Source organism: Lathamus discolor, chromosome 8 (genome assembly GCF_037157495.1).
Source record: "Lathamus discolor isolate bLatDis1 chromosome 8, bLatDis1.hap1, whole genome shotgun sequence".
NCBI lineage: Eukaryota > Metazoa > Chordata > Aves > Psittaciformes > Psittacidae > Lathamus > Lathamus discolor.
In genome coordinates this window covers 11,522,212-11,537,701 of record NC_088891.1, presented here as the reverse complement: position 1 = coordinate 11,537,701, position 15,490 = coordinate 11,522,212, and the positions used below count along the sequence as shown (strand labels likewise).

Here is a 15,490-nt window from a genome sequence, read left to right as displayed (position 1 = left end):
TGAAATAAAACTACCATGGATGCTAGCAACTGCCTACTGCAGCATGAAGCTCAGCACGGAGATGGAAATTCTCTGTTTCTCATTTCTGCTGAGCTCTGTGCTTTCACGGCTAGACAGCTGCTGCTGTCGGAGCTAGCTCGGGTATCGTGACACTGGCTTGCAGGCAATAGCATAGACCCAGCCACAGAACCCAAAAGAAAGGAGTACACAGTTAGGATTTTACCAAATTAAATTAAAATTAATCGGAGCATTTCAGTTCCAGGGACCAAAATAGTGAAGGAAAAAAATTGATGTGTTTGCCCATGTTACATCAGATTCGTAACTTACCAGCAGAAGAGCCCACAGCTAGTATGATGAGCATAGCTAAGTGCCACAGCAGTGTCATTTGTGTGAAACGATTTCTAACTGGCATATTAAAATTACTTAATCTGGGATTTTTTTATTACATTCATTGCACAGAAACAAGTAAATTATTTGTTCATTATAATTTAGGCTTATTCCACCAAGAGAATTTCCACAGAAATGTATCTTTCTCCTTTAGAATTTTGATATTCTTCAGTGCTTTTCTGATTCTGTAATTATGATCTTAAGGTTCTTTCCAACCCTAACTATTCTGTGATTAACTCTCTAAAAGTGTATCGCTGTTCTAGATGAATGCAGCTAAAGCCAGAATCTAACTTTTGGAAACTATTGGAAAAAGCCTTCATTTTTCTCAAGTTGTACATTAAGAAAAAGGACATACAATCACTAGTCACTCTAGGAAGGCTTGGCTGATGTGATTATAGAAATGGCCAGGAACTACATAAATTACATTCCTTACTTACAATGCTATACAGCTGCCCTGTAACTTTAAAAAGCCTTTCCAAAAATACATTCCACAGAATTGCCTGAGTCTACTGCTGCTCTCTCCTTACAAGGTTTAAACTGTGAAGAATAATCTGCATATCCAGATGTTTTCTGTTTTGCCTAGATCTTTATGTCTTACTCTACAACTTCTGCCAAGAGAGAAAAGGATCCATACTTGCTGTGGTTTGTAGTGCTGAAAACTGTAACCACGAGCTGGTCAGTTGTTTTTTTCCCTTTTGCAAAGACAGAAGACTTGTACTTTCTCTATCCTATGTCATGCTGTTAAAAGCTGGTTTACCTGTTAGACTTTTAAAGTAAGAAACACAGAAAATTTACAAAACAAATACAGAACAAAAACTTGCATCTGAGCTCCTGAGCTCAGTAGGTACTTCTAAAAATCCCTCAGAGTCCTTGAGTGCTGCAGATGACTTACTTTCATTCTCTTATTCTCCATCTTTTGGTGGTATAAATCCTGACAATTTTGGTGTTATCAGCCATCCCCCTTACAGTTGAAGACAGAAGTGATCAGAGAGGATTTGGCTAAAAGATAAAATTTTTACATTACATCAAGTGCCTTATGGTAGCCAAAACACCTCTGCGTTTTATCAAGACTCTTACCACTGATGATTCTCCTAGTGCTGCAAAGCCTGCATTCATGGCACAGTGTGAAAATTCAACGAAACAAATAGAACACCCTACAGAAGGAAGCTGGCAGCTCTCTCAGAGCCAGAAAGGCCCAAAGATGCTATTCAAATGCACACTAAGCTCATTTACACGCCACACCCCTTTCCTTGTAAGATAATTCTGTTTATCCAGTGAATACTGGGAGCTGAGTGCCTCAGACTTCTGGGCTACAGACATGTTCTCTTCCTCACATGCTCTGACTCTTCCTCCATTACTTATCCTGACAGCTGCAGCACAGCCCAGGCAGTGCACAGGGCACTTCCCCACACACTAAATCCACATAATCTGCTGAGTGGGGGAGCACTCCATCCACAAGATCATTGTCTGTTCATATGACTCTTCATAAACACATGATTTGTATGCCAGTGCACAATAAGAGTGTCTGGCTACAAACCCCACTTCACCAGAGGGGTCTAGCGTAGGACTGAACTGATGAAGACTTGAAAGAGAATTTCAGGCCTATTCCAAAGTTAACTTCCTTGTGTTTGATGTTTAACATAGCACCCATGAACCGCATCTCCACTTGATGTGGAATGAGGTGCTTCCTTCTGAACTCATGTGGTATCAGGTACCTGGGTTTCAGATGCTGCAGCACTGCCCATCAAAACACCAAGTTCCTCGGCATTAAGCCCCAAGTGTCTAATCACATCCCCACATTTGAAACTATTAGCCACACTATTTTGAAACACGGTGACTTCAGCTCTGAGACAGGCATATTTTCTGTCTACATTATGCTTTATTTCAGCTAAGTATTTTAAAATGACTCAGTAAAAATGAGGCATAAGCATGACCACAGAGAATTATGAAATCAATAAAAGGTTCAGAAAAACTCTGAAGGGATTTCAGTTGCCTACCAAAATAAAAGCCATCTGCAGTACAAAGTTCTGATTGAGGTAACAGACCAAGTGAGTACAGCGAGTTGATTCAGCTGACTCTGAAAAGTGGATTGGGCCTTATGAGGTCGATGGGAATTTCCCTATTGATTGCAATTGAGACTGAATTGGGTCCTGCACATTTTAGGAGGTTGCTCCATTGACCAGAAACTACAAAAATTGCATCAGAGGATGAGTGGCTTACAGGAATAACAATAAGTAGAATAAAACACCAACAGGAAATAAAGAATGAACATAAAATCGAGTCAATATGAAGGGTGGCACCACACAGACACACTGAAGAAAGTGTTTCTGTTCAAGAAGAGATGCAAGCATGTTGAGAATCAAACACATATGTAAGTACTTGCTTGAAATATGACCTAAACCTCTATTAACCCAGCAGTATACCAGATTCATTTAACATAAAATGCACATATGAAAAACCACCACAGCCTACTCAGAATGAGCTGTCATTTTCCAGTGTTACTCAAATGATGCTGCCTCCCCTGTAACACATTTGAGGACTGGTAAATCTCTGTGCCTGCCTATTGGAAATGTATCAAAAGTATCTGTTTGCAAATCAGATTAGATCTCTCCTGCAAATAAGGTTTTAAATGAGTTTTCTAAGTCATCCTGTTCTGACTGAGTTAGAAAAGCCCCAAAGAAGGTTATTACACAGTGTTTTCCTACTTTTTCTTAATCTAGGTAAAGATCAGGAATACAGATATGCAAACTAATGAAATTCCACTACATTCTAATGAAGGGGTACCTGAATCTTGCAGAGTAATGGTGTGGGGTTTACTGTAGAACACTTCTAGCAGGCCAGTATCTTCAGGCTGGGAATGGCTTATATTTTGGATGTCATTTATTTGTCATTGTTCTTTCTATTCAGCCTCCTCAGTAAGAGCATTTTTTTTTGTTCTTTTGGAACTAAACTCTTGTTTTACCTCTACTGCTGTAAATGAGGTTGCTCTGGAGAGAGATGCCCAGCTCTGTCCATTGGGCATGAACAGATGTTTGGATGCAGTGGCTCTGTAGGACTTTTGAAGGGTTTCTGAACTCTCCTTTTCTTGACTGGCATGCTCGGCAGCCTTGCAGAAGCCTGTGAATCTTCAGCGTGTTTTAGATCTGTCCTGGAAGAATAGAGCTATTTGTCTTTGCCACATTAGAAAATGGCTTGCATGCCTACATCCTGTGCAATTAGTTTATGAACCCTCTTTTGTTATTTTTGTCATGTTTTTCTGTTTTCACTTCTGATGTCTTATGAATGTTGCTAACGCAATTCCTTTCTTCTCCTGCTTTCTTCGTCTTGGCTATGCTGTGATCCTCCAAACAGCTGATGCTGAAGCATTATAAAAGAGGGTGACTCTCAGAATTGACAGAAATGACTAATGATGATAGTACAGTTTAAACAGTCAGCATGGGGGTTTTTCCTCCAAAATAGTAACTTCAAATTGCTGTAATATCACATACAACCAAGTATACTTCAGAAAAATCAGATGATGTAGATGTGTTTTAAGTATTTACGTTTCCTATAGGAATTTTCTATACGACAAATTACCCCTTTATGGTTTATTTTACATGATTTTTTTTCTTTTTGTTATTTCATTTTAGGCAATCTGGGGCCATTGGGTCACGTCTGACTGGAGCTGGATGGGGTGGCTGCACTGTGTCAATGGTGCCTACTGACAAGCTGAACACTTTCCTAAAAGATGTAAAAAAAGCTTATTACCAAAGTGATGTCCAAAGGTTAGCACTGGAGAACAGTCTGTTTGCCACCAAACCTGGAAGAGGAGCTTTGGTTTTTGTTGAAGGCTGAAGAACATAGAAACTCTGAAAGTATGTAGGGCATTTGGAACTGGCAGTACTTCCCATGCCACAGCAAATGAATGCTTTTGCTGGTTTTTATTGTAAGAAGCAGTTGCTATTATCAAAGTATATTCCTGAAGAAGTGATTAAACAAACACTCTTTGATTATAAAGTCTTTTTTTTTTCTTCCCTACTAAAAATATCTTTCAGTATAAACTTTGATTTACCAAAACCTATTGATAAGGAAAACAAACTGAAATAAAGATGATATTTGGTTACAGTGGATCTCCTCTCTTCTCCATTTACTGTCATAAAAGTAAGACCAGGGGGAGCAATGAGCTTTTTCATTGCAGGGTAGGAACCCTGCAATGCCTGCAGGCCTGTGCGGTGCTAATTCTCTTTGGGTGCCGGGTATTCTTTTGTTCAGAGGCCTGTAAAAATGGAAGATTAAACTGAAGCATTCAAAAAACTGGAAGGACTTTGCTAAACATGAGAAGTTTTATACTCTCCTCAAATAGGATTATTAATGTTGCAATTAATTATAATATTGGAGGAACACCTACAGGCCAAGGAAAACATTAGGAATACATTATTCTAAGCAAGAAAACTTTCCTTCCAGCTACGTGTCTGACGTATCTTTGTGCAAGGGTGACTTGTTATGAAAGTTTCAACAAAAACAAATGCTGTGAGCTGTGCAGGATGAGAACATATTCCCCTAAGTGAATGAACAAATAATGAGGCGGAGTTTGGTTTTGAGTTCTCCAGACACAGTATTCTGATGGTTGAGCCTTAGCTCTGCTTGTACAGGGTAGAGCATTTGCATTTTCATGAAGAACTTACAAAGGACTAATATAACCCACTGAGGATGTAAAGAAGCAACTAATATCAATAAGGAATAATTAAGGAGATAGTTCAATTGTACCAAGCAAAAGTAAATAGGCAAGACCAAGAGCATTGACATGTTACTGACAAGCTCCTGTCTCAATCCCACTTTACACTCCTGAATCTCAAGGTTGTAGCTGCAGAGCAGTGGAGTACAGTGCCTGCAATTCATGACACATCTCTTCAGCAGGAGGAATGATGGTGATTACAGAAAGGTGACTGTACCTCAAGATACCCAACGATGCCCAAATCCTGTTTCCAAGGGGAAGATTAGGGACCTGTGCCATCTCCCACAGCCAAACAACTTCCACTTCTCTGATATCCAACATGAAATCCAAAGAGAAGTCGTGTGAGTGTCACAACCCTTGCAGTCATTAAAGACACAGCAAGATTTGTCCCTCTGCACATTTTTGTGATGCTAAGCACAAGCTAATGTTCAGAAGTCTGCATTAAATTAGAGATCTCTCAGCAGAGATCTTCTGTGCATTACCCACGCTAATTCTGGCCAAAACCAAATTCTTAGAGGCTACTAATTCTTCAAGAGGACTCTGCCAAATCTGAGCACAGCAGATGAACAACAGCCAACACAAACTGCCAGATCTTTTCAGGAACCTCAGAGGGGACATGTAATGGTAACACTATCACTTGAGAAGATTCCTTTTGTCTGACAGCCAGGAAAAGTGGAACAGTGAGTGCTGTAGATAAGCAAATCAAGTCCTCAGGAGAGGAAAAGTATAGGGTCTAGGCACAGACACAGGGAGAGATGAGAAGGATTTGGAGGGAGGACAGTAAAGGATGCATTTGAGAAGGGGAAAGCAAGGGATAAGCAAAACAGTTAAGAACAAGAGGTGCAATTATAGGAAGGTTTACTCTCAAATCATTCATTATTGCTGTCTGTGGGAACTCAACATCTTGTAACCCTTTTGTAATGTATAGTAGATATGCCATAAGTTCAACTAAACCTGTAATCACAGAACTCTAACAAAATCAGACAACAAGAAGTAAATATTTTCAGCAATCTCCAAGAAAACCTTAGAGATTGTAAGTAAAATAATGCCATGGTTTTGTTACAAATGGCCTTATTAAATATAATCTTCAGCTTAATGAGTTCCTGTTTATTATCACAACACACAGCCATGGAATCTTCCCCAGTACATGCAGGCTGCAGTACCTTTCAGAATTTTTCTGTCAATGAATGTTATAAATAGATATTCTCATACACAAATAAAAGGAAAACAGAAAACTGGCACAGTATAAAAGTATCATACAGAACATTCTAAACGTCTGATTAATTTCTTTCCTTTTTTATTGCTTCAATGCCTTCAATGTCTCTTGTATTGCTTCAATTTAATGAATCTGTGTTTGTGGGGTTTTTTGCTTGCTTTTTAAACCTTTGAAGAAGTTTTCTACATAATGGTAAAACCCCCTGATAATCAGAGGGTGAGAAAAACACACCAACAGTGTGTGAGGTAAGCAGCAAGGGTATTAGTAGTACTCCTAACAATAAAGCAAGATGATCTTGGTTTGGATGAAAACTTCTGTGTATAAAGCAGCAACTCCTAAGCATATTTCCTGAGTTAGTCTTTCCAGATCTGTATTTTAATAGCTTTTTTTAACTATATTTTCAAAATCTCTTCTGTAGCTAAAATAATGCTAATTGGTATATAGAACCATAGATAGCATCGTTTAGGTTGGAAAAGACCTTTAAGATCATTCAGCCCAACCATTAACCCAGCACTGCCAAGTCCACAACTAAACCATGTCCCTAAGCATCACATCTAGATAATCTTTTATGTATCTTCAGTACTTCCAGGGATGGTGACTCTACCACTTCCCTGGGCAGCCTGTTCCAATGCTTGACAGCGCTTTTGGTGAAGAAATGTTTCCTAATCTCCAGTCTAAACCTCCCCTGGCACAAGCTGAGGCCATTTCCTCTTCACTTGTTACTTGGGAGAACAGACCAACACCCACCTCACTACAGCCTTCTTTCAGGTAGTTGTAGAGAGCAACAAAGTCTCACCTAAGCCTCCTTTCTCCAGACTCAACACCCCCAGTTTTCCCTCAGGTGCTCCTCAAGAGAACTGTTCTCTAGACCCTTCACTAACTTCACTGCCCTCTGAACACACTCCAGCATCTCAGTGCCTTTCTTGGAGTGAGGGGCCCTTGTTACTTCTCCAAGAATCAAAAGCTCTTTCCATTTTGTGATCGCTATGCCCAAGACAGCCTCCAACCATCACAACACCCACAAGCCCTTCTCTGTTCACAAACAACAGGTCCCATCCCTAGCTGGCTCTCTCACCAGCAATGTCAGGAGGTTCTCTGACATGCTCCAGGAACCTCCTGAACTGTTTCCTGACTGCTGTATTGTATTTCCAGCAGGCAGCTGGTAAATTGAAGTCCCCCATGAGAGCAAGGGCTAGCAATTGAGAGACTTCTCCCAGCTGCTTATAGCATATTTCATCTGCCTCTTCATCCTGGTTGGGTGGTCTGTAACAGCCCCACCATGATACCTCCCTTGTTGGCCTTCCCCCTGATTCTTACGCATAACTCAATCCTATCATCATCATCATCGAGCTCCAGACAACCAAAACACTCCCTAATACACAGTGCAGACCCACTGCTTCTCCTTCCTTGCCTATCCCTCTGGAAAAGTTTACAGCCATCCATTGCAGCACACACACACACATATTTGGAAAACTAACAATATTAAATGTCAGAACATATGCAGAGGCAATGCATCCAGTCAGCATGACCTATGATCATCAGTGGGGTGTGATTTTATCTTACTATAATGCCTGATCGTAAGTCATTCAATCATGATTTTAATCTTATTGTGCAGTATATGGGTTCTAAATCTTGGAATGGAGATACTGTTAGACATCTAAGTGCAGCAACATCGCCTGGTGCCATATTAATACTCTGTATTATCTTAATCCCATTGACATGTAGTCTTCATCACTGTACTTGATGGCTTGTATGCAGGAACATGCTCATGCTCCAAAATAGAATGAGAGTAATTTTACCATTCACCTGACAGAAGAGGATCACTACTGTATATTGACATTTGCTGTCTTGGACACAGTGCACACACACACACAGACCCACACATATGGCGACCTAATATATAGTAGTTACTTACATAACATCTTCAGGAATACTGGTTTCTCACTCATCTGAGTGCCAACTTTTATTTTAGTAACTGCTGTGCACTTACTCAGTATAAACCTTCTGAAATTCCTGAGTCCATGTGTCTTTTTAATAACATTTTGATACGTTGGAGCAACTGCTGTGCTACCAATCCAGTCAAGTGAAAGATTTGTGTCTTCAGCTAACTAACTACAGTTTATTTGTGTCCTAAATCCCAACCAGATACAGTTAAACAAAGATGCAGAATATGGTTCACAAAAAGCTATCTAGCTTGTTCTAGAAAAAGATACTTTGCAAATCATAGCTGTTAACGGGCAGCACTGAATTAGTGCTTTCTGACTCTTGTGATTGTATGCTTCATCAAGAAAAACGAACTCTATAAAATGACTTACACTGCAAAGCAACAATAGCATGAAAACAGACTGGTAAGGCTTAACATCGTGAAACTTGTGAATCATGCAGCATATGAAATTATATTTTAAATGCTAATTTCAAGATGGAAGGCTAGCTATCGGTAACAGACCGGTTCACAATGCAGAAAGGAACACACTGGGGAACATAAAACTGCCTTGTTTGACAGATTTTTCCCAGTGCACACAAGATTGGCAGAGAAAGCGCTGCCAAGCAATACTGCTGTCACATCTGTCCTACCTCAGCTCTTCAGTTTGGCCAGCTTTTTCACTGAGCGCTCTTCTGATGTTCAATATCCCATAAAACAGAGACAAAAGATTAATTCTATTCTTGATCTTATCTCTTATTCTCTGCCCTCTACTTTTAGACTTCTGTCAGAAGTAATTAACTATAAGATTCTGCAAGATACCACAACACAGCCTCCAATAACAGCACCATGTTTACCAGGAGATAGAATCTGCCAAGGTGTTGATGGTGGAGAGAACCTTACCTCCTCTGTAATCTCTCATACTGTAGGACTGCAATACTCAGTCTAACTAAGGTAGTAGGACCAAGCTTTTGGAGCCCCTAAATCCTCTGCAGATTTGGTAGCCGAGTTCAGCAGACCACGGAGTTACCTTGAATGAGAGTTTGCACATAAAACTGATGCACCCAAAATCTCACACGTAATTAAGGCACTCATGCCAAATTTGTCATAATGTAAGATCTAGTAATGGAAAATCTACAGAGGAGTAAAAAGTATTGAAGCTAATCAGATGAGAAGACGCTAAGGAGCTTTCAGAATTAATTTAACCTATAAGAGGTTTGAGATTGTTTTCCAACAGCAATGATTCTGCAGAAGTAACAAACTGGATGAGGATCTATACAAAAGGGTTTAGTATATTTACTGGATTTTAAGTGTAATGCGTTTTGAGAATTGCTATTGCCTCCTAAGCACTGCACTGTTGGCCAAAATTACACATTAATATTAAAAGGAAAAAGATATCAAAATCCTCTCCCCACAAAAGCATGTCTTTCTGCACCCGGCACATGAGACTCAAATAACTCAGTGAAGATTAGATGTACTTCAAACTGAAACACACCAGTGCCCAGGCAGCTGTCTCCCTTCCAGCCAAGCTGTGTGTGATTTGGGGTGGGAATAAAAATATGTTCTATTAGCAAATTATCAAGCCAAACGTGTGGGATGGTGGGGTTTTTAATTCAAATTAATTTCTGAAGGGACACTGAAGCAGGTTTGTATGAAACTCTTACAGCAGTTACGAAGGATTATTATTAAATGCCTTACTTTGCCAAATTTCATGTAATGGAAGGTTTTACTTGTGTCGTTCTACGTTTTCTGGTTTCTTATCTGTCCCTCATGTGACAAACATATATATATTTATTTTTGTTGGCTAAGCTGTTCCAACTTAAAACAACAAGTGGGATTTTTACTCATGTTTCTATTGATCAATTATCAGCAAAATTAAATTGTTCTGACTAATGCTGAAGGGTTTTCTGCTGGCTTTCTCCCAGTGAACATCTTTTCTTGTAACTGTGTCCTTCCTGTCCAGACTTCTGTCTAGAGAAGAATTAAGACAAGAAGACCCTGTCCTTGAGGAAAAACTCACTGAGCCACTTTTAAGCAGCAGTAACAGCTGCAGGAATAATCAGGGGGTTTTATGAAGGTCTGAACCTAATTTTATGCTAGAAACATTAAGCGCTTTCATAGCTGAATTTAAAAGTCTAACAGAAAAGAGGAGCTAAAAGCAGAACCAAAAGAGCCTAGCAAGGATTTACAGAACTTCTGTCAGGTGAAGTTAAAGCTTTACAGTAGAATTATAAACTTAATCAGAGCCAAATACCAACACTGAATGGAAAGATTTGAGGATAAAGGGTTAAAGATCAAGGGAAAAAATACCTATTGTGCTGTTTTTATAGGCAGTTATTGTCAGGCATTGACCCCAAGATTCTATCCAGTTAAATTCCTGTGCAATGCTTTCTACAGCCAAGCCAAGGCTATCAGCAGCAGATGAACTTTCACAAGCCTTGATTTTTTTAGATTTCTTTTCAGGATACCATTTGCGAGAATGAGAGGAGGCCCGGACAGCTTTTGTTTCTGAAGATCTATAACCTGATGATGGCGAGCGGGGAGAGATGGGACGCTGTTGCAAATGATTTTCAGTATTTCCTCTAGAGGGAATACATGGCTAGTGTAAGCTGCTTCAACAGATGACTTACAGGCCACTCGCTATTGTTGAAAAACTCCAAAATTTGTCTTGTCTGAAATTCATAAAATATTTAACTTCCTTGGTTATGAGATTTTGGGGGGGTCGCCTTCACAAAGCTTATTTTTGGTAAAACAAATTAAATCATTAAATAAATAAAATTTTATTAACAGAAAAAATAGAATGATTTGTGTGATTTCTTAGTATTGTACTAAACTAGCAGCCTCTTGTACACAACTCCCTGTCAGTGACCTTGTTTCTCCTTGTCTTAGCTGTGCTCATTGAGCAAGAAAAATCTGGTCAGATCCTTGAAAAGCGAGGGCACGACTATGCCAAGAAATGCACATCAACTCCTGCAGCACCTCTGAGTTCAGGGCACCGAGATGCTGGTGCACATTTTATACTTCTGTTCCACCGCTAAGAAAGTCGCAGTGACTGTAAACTCTTTCAAGCAAGCCTAAGGGGCTGAGTTAAGAGTCTGAATCTCAACTTCAGCTCCACTAATGAGATTTATTTTATTTCTATGTAGGTGGTCTCTTATTTCTTAAATACAATTAGCATACAGTTGTAGCCTGATGGTTTTATTTATTTTCTGAAAGTGCCGACTACTGGACTTGCTTTCATAGTTCTGGAGTTTCCAGAACTGACTTTTGTGCTCCACAAGCCTATTTTCAGGAAATATTTTGTAAGAGGGATGATATTTTGACCTCTACTTTTATGGCTACAAAGGCTGCTCCTTTTTATGTTTCCTTTGTCTGTTCATTAGGGGCCATCTTTACTTCCTAGATGTGTTTTTGGAGACAAATTCCTTTCCTTTGAAATACATACCATTAAAACAAAACATTAAAATACTTTAAGTCTCTAGACAAATTTATGTGTTTATTTTATGAGGTTCTATGCTGTGTAATGGCCTGAGCGGTGCACTGAAATTCACATATTTGTCCATTTTTAGGTTCTCTCTAGACATTTCCTGACATGTTAATTAGATGCCTTTTGCTCATTATATAATTGCACAAAACCCCATCCATCTCACCCTGTCTTAGGTGTAAAATGAATAGAAGGTTTTAGGCTTTTAATCAAACTATGAAAGATTGCAACATCCTATTTTTTTGAGGGTGACATAGACGAGTGCTATGTAGCGCTTCTAACTTTTAAGCTTTATTACAGTTTTGCTTTCTCTAATTCATGAATTTATAGTTCATACTCTCAAAAAAAGGAACACTTGTGAAAATCAACATCATGCATATTGCACATTACAATAAACATGTCAGCAAAAGTGCACATACTAACAGTTCCTGGCAGCTAATTTGTTAATTTATTCTTTTTATATAAATGGACAAATTACAACTGCCCATTGTGGTCACATTAAAGGGAGAATGGTGTGGAAATTTCTGTTCTCAATAAACCCATAAATAAGTGGACACAACTTATTTTTAGACAGAATTCTGCTCATAATGTGAACAATCACCTAAAATCTGCTGAGAAAAACATAATCAGTTTCACAAGAAGTCTGAAGTTTTCTTTTCATCCCATTAGTCAGCCTAACAACAAGTTTTACAATTTTTCCTTGCAAAGTTCATAAAAACAATATGACAAATAAAAATACCACACTGAAAGCTGAAGAGTTTTCCACTCTTCTATATGATGTTGCGAAACTCGTTGAAGCCACTGAAGTTAAACTACTATAACACAGAATCTGACACTTAAATATATTAAGAGTTGCCCTGTGGTAACAAGAGCTGCTGAGATTTGACAGTTTTCCTTACCAGTCAGCTGTCAGTTCCTATGCTCAGTACTCTACATCAAAAGCCAGTTACAAACTAGTTTGACTCTAATGTGCTGTGTGCAAACGCTTCAATATACAGAAGATCAAAATTCTGATTTCTATCAGAAAATATTTCAGGGGAGCTCCAAAGCCAGCCTAGCTACAGCAATTTTATATGTACCAGGAAAAGAACAGAATTAAGTAGGAAATACTAGCTTCTGAAACCCTCTTAAGATATAAACAGAAAGGGCTCCGAATATATGTCCTACAAAACAAATAAATCCTCCCTATATTCAGAAAGATATATGTCAGGCAGAAATATATCCAAATTCAGAAAATACTCTAAAGTTCTTCAAGATTTATAGATGTTTGGATCCGAAGAATATAGTTCAGAGCCACAATAGAACCAAGTCAATATATAAAGCTAGAATCCAAATATGACAGGAGTTTCATTACATTTTGTGAGGTTTGATTTACGTTTCTCATTCAGCCTTATTCCCCCAAAATCTAACAGAACTAAAGTAACCAAGCTGAAGAGCAGCCTTACTTAAGGCATCTTAAATCATGTGTTAGGTTAAAGGATAACAAGATGAAGGACCAATCAAATCTTTCTTTCTGTATTTCGAAGTTTCTCTCTTTTAGGCAAACCACTTGCTGAGATTGTCTGCATTACTGTGGTCTGTCTCAGTCTCGAAAAGAGAAAACCGTCCCAGCTATTGTGCATCACAGCAGAAAAAGGAAACAAATTAAATGGGTGAGACTTCAGCAATGCATTCTTCTCCCTGCCCCGGCTGGTTTAAACCACCTAGGCAAAAAGTTTTGAAGAAAAAAGTTTTTAAACACAATACAGGTTGGGGCTCAAAAAGGATATGGCTCTTTATAAACTTCAGTACAATTAGTCCTGCAATTCATGAATATGACACAGCATTATCTATTTCATGCGCCTTAAGACAGTAGGAGACCAAAAGGCTTTGGCCACAGAAGTCTGAAGAGCACACGCTTGCATTCTGGATCAGAACTGGTACAAGAGGACTGTACAAATGGAAGAAGTGTCAATAAAGGATATTATCACATTAACTGCCAGAAAATAGTAACAGAACAGACAGGGAACTTTTATGTACATATTATTAAAAAATATTTATGCTCAGATTTTTTTTTTAAACTAAGTTCCACCCCTCCCCCCCCCAAAAAAAGAACAAAACCCAAAGCACTGTACTGCATAATGGTGGTAAGAGTATAAGAAGGGATCAGAATTTCTGACAAAGACTGATGGCAGTGATCTAGTAATACAGGAGACCATTCTCCATTGCAAGCAGGAAAACTGCAGACTGTAATAGGTATAAATCCAAGTCTTTGGCACAGAATACAAACACCTGCAAGTAAGCTGGAGTGAATTTAAAAATCAATGCAGTATTTTATGCAGAGTAAATAAAAAAGAAAGGTGTGTGATAAATTAATGTTTTATCAAGAAAGAACCTACTGAATCCCGTTCTAAACTGCAGTTTACCAGAATCATGCTCTTATCTTAATCTAGGGCTAAAGCCCTTTCCTTTTCTCAACATCAAAAGCATTAAAATACTGTATAAAGGACCACTGGAAAAAAAAAAATCATAAAAACCATATAAGAACAACCAGTACAAATACAGGTTATAAATATCTAACTTGAATGCAGTACTAACCACTGAGCATAATTTACACAATAAACATACAGATTACATTTATGTCTTTTTTGTCTACTTAAAAAGTCCCCACACACCTAAAATTACTGCACCTGCAGATCACTAGAGTGCTTTTCAGTTTATTTTGTCCAATTACATGTGTTGCTCTATATTCTGATTTGGCACTATGTAGATAACTTTGCTCTGCAGAGCATTTCAGTACCATAGTTTATAAATATTAACAGAAGCATGGCTTTTGTTCATGAGCTACCCATAGTATGCTCCTTTTAATATCAGAAGTACATAAAGCAAACTTCTGTTATGGTTTTGGATGCCTTTGGCATGTATCTTGTATTCATAATCTTCACCTATTTCTTCATCTGCTATATATTTCCTATGTTCAAGTTGATTTTTGCAAATTGTAAGCTAACAAAAATATAAAGATCATACAGTTTCTCTTACATGCAATACACAAATGTTGCCATAAATGATCTGTTGATTCACTGGAAACTAGACAACATCTTGCTAATACTAGTGATAAAATACAGATCCTTGGCTCTGTGTATCTCGGATGTTTTTAAAAGGCTGCTATTAATAATCCTGAATTCCTAGGGTGGTAGAAAGTAGAGAGTAAATATCCAGTCTCACAAGACGGGCATCTTTCTGCCTGCGTGTCCCATCCCACCTGTCTACAGAAGTGAAAAATAAACTGTAAAACACATGCAAGTATCCAACTTTGTGCAGTCTGAGCAGGAAGCAGGCTGATGGGATTTTGCCGGTGTGCCACATAGAAATATTACACTATATGCAGTGCACACATACATGCATGCATTGTCCAAGTGCAATCTTTACATTCTACAAGGCTCCCCCTGTAACTCTGTTACTGTAACAAATGAATAAAATGATTACTGGACAAATGGAGTATGCAAGCATGACATGCTGCTCTTTTAGATAGATCTCTGGTACCCTCATGTCCATTCCGAAAAACTGTGAAAGAAAGTTGTTCCCTTCTTGAAGGTCTTGAAACAAACAAGCAAGAGTTCTAACTTGCAGTTTTATGGTAACTTGTCAGACATCCATGAAAACAAAGCCAGATCTTAACTGGGCAAGTGCATCTTAGCCACAGGTTATAAAGCAGACACAGATGTACAAAAGTATTGAGACAGGAAAACAAAAATTTGGAAGAACAGTGAGAAAAGCTTTACATTTCTG

The 15,490-nt window shown here is 38.6% G+C and overlaps 1 protein-coding gene across 1 annotated transcript in view; it reads left to right on the top strand.

Annotated features, from left to right (window-relative positions):
• GALK2 (galactokinase 2) overlaps window positions 1–4,494 on the top strand; it is a 49,293-nt gene extending 44,799 nt beyond the window's left edge. The window contains exon 10 of the mRNA XM_065688810.1: window positions 4,017–4,494. Within this exon, the coding sequence (XP_065544882.1) occupies window positions 4,017–4,221 (205 nt within the window). The 3' untranslated portion in view covers window positions 4,222–4,494. The remainder of the gene's footprint in view (window positions 1–4,016) is intronic.
• Window positions 4,495–15,490: the final 10,996 nt, after the last annotated feature.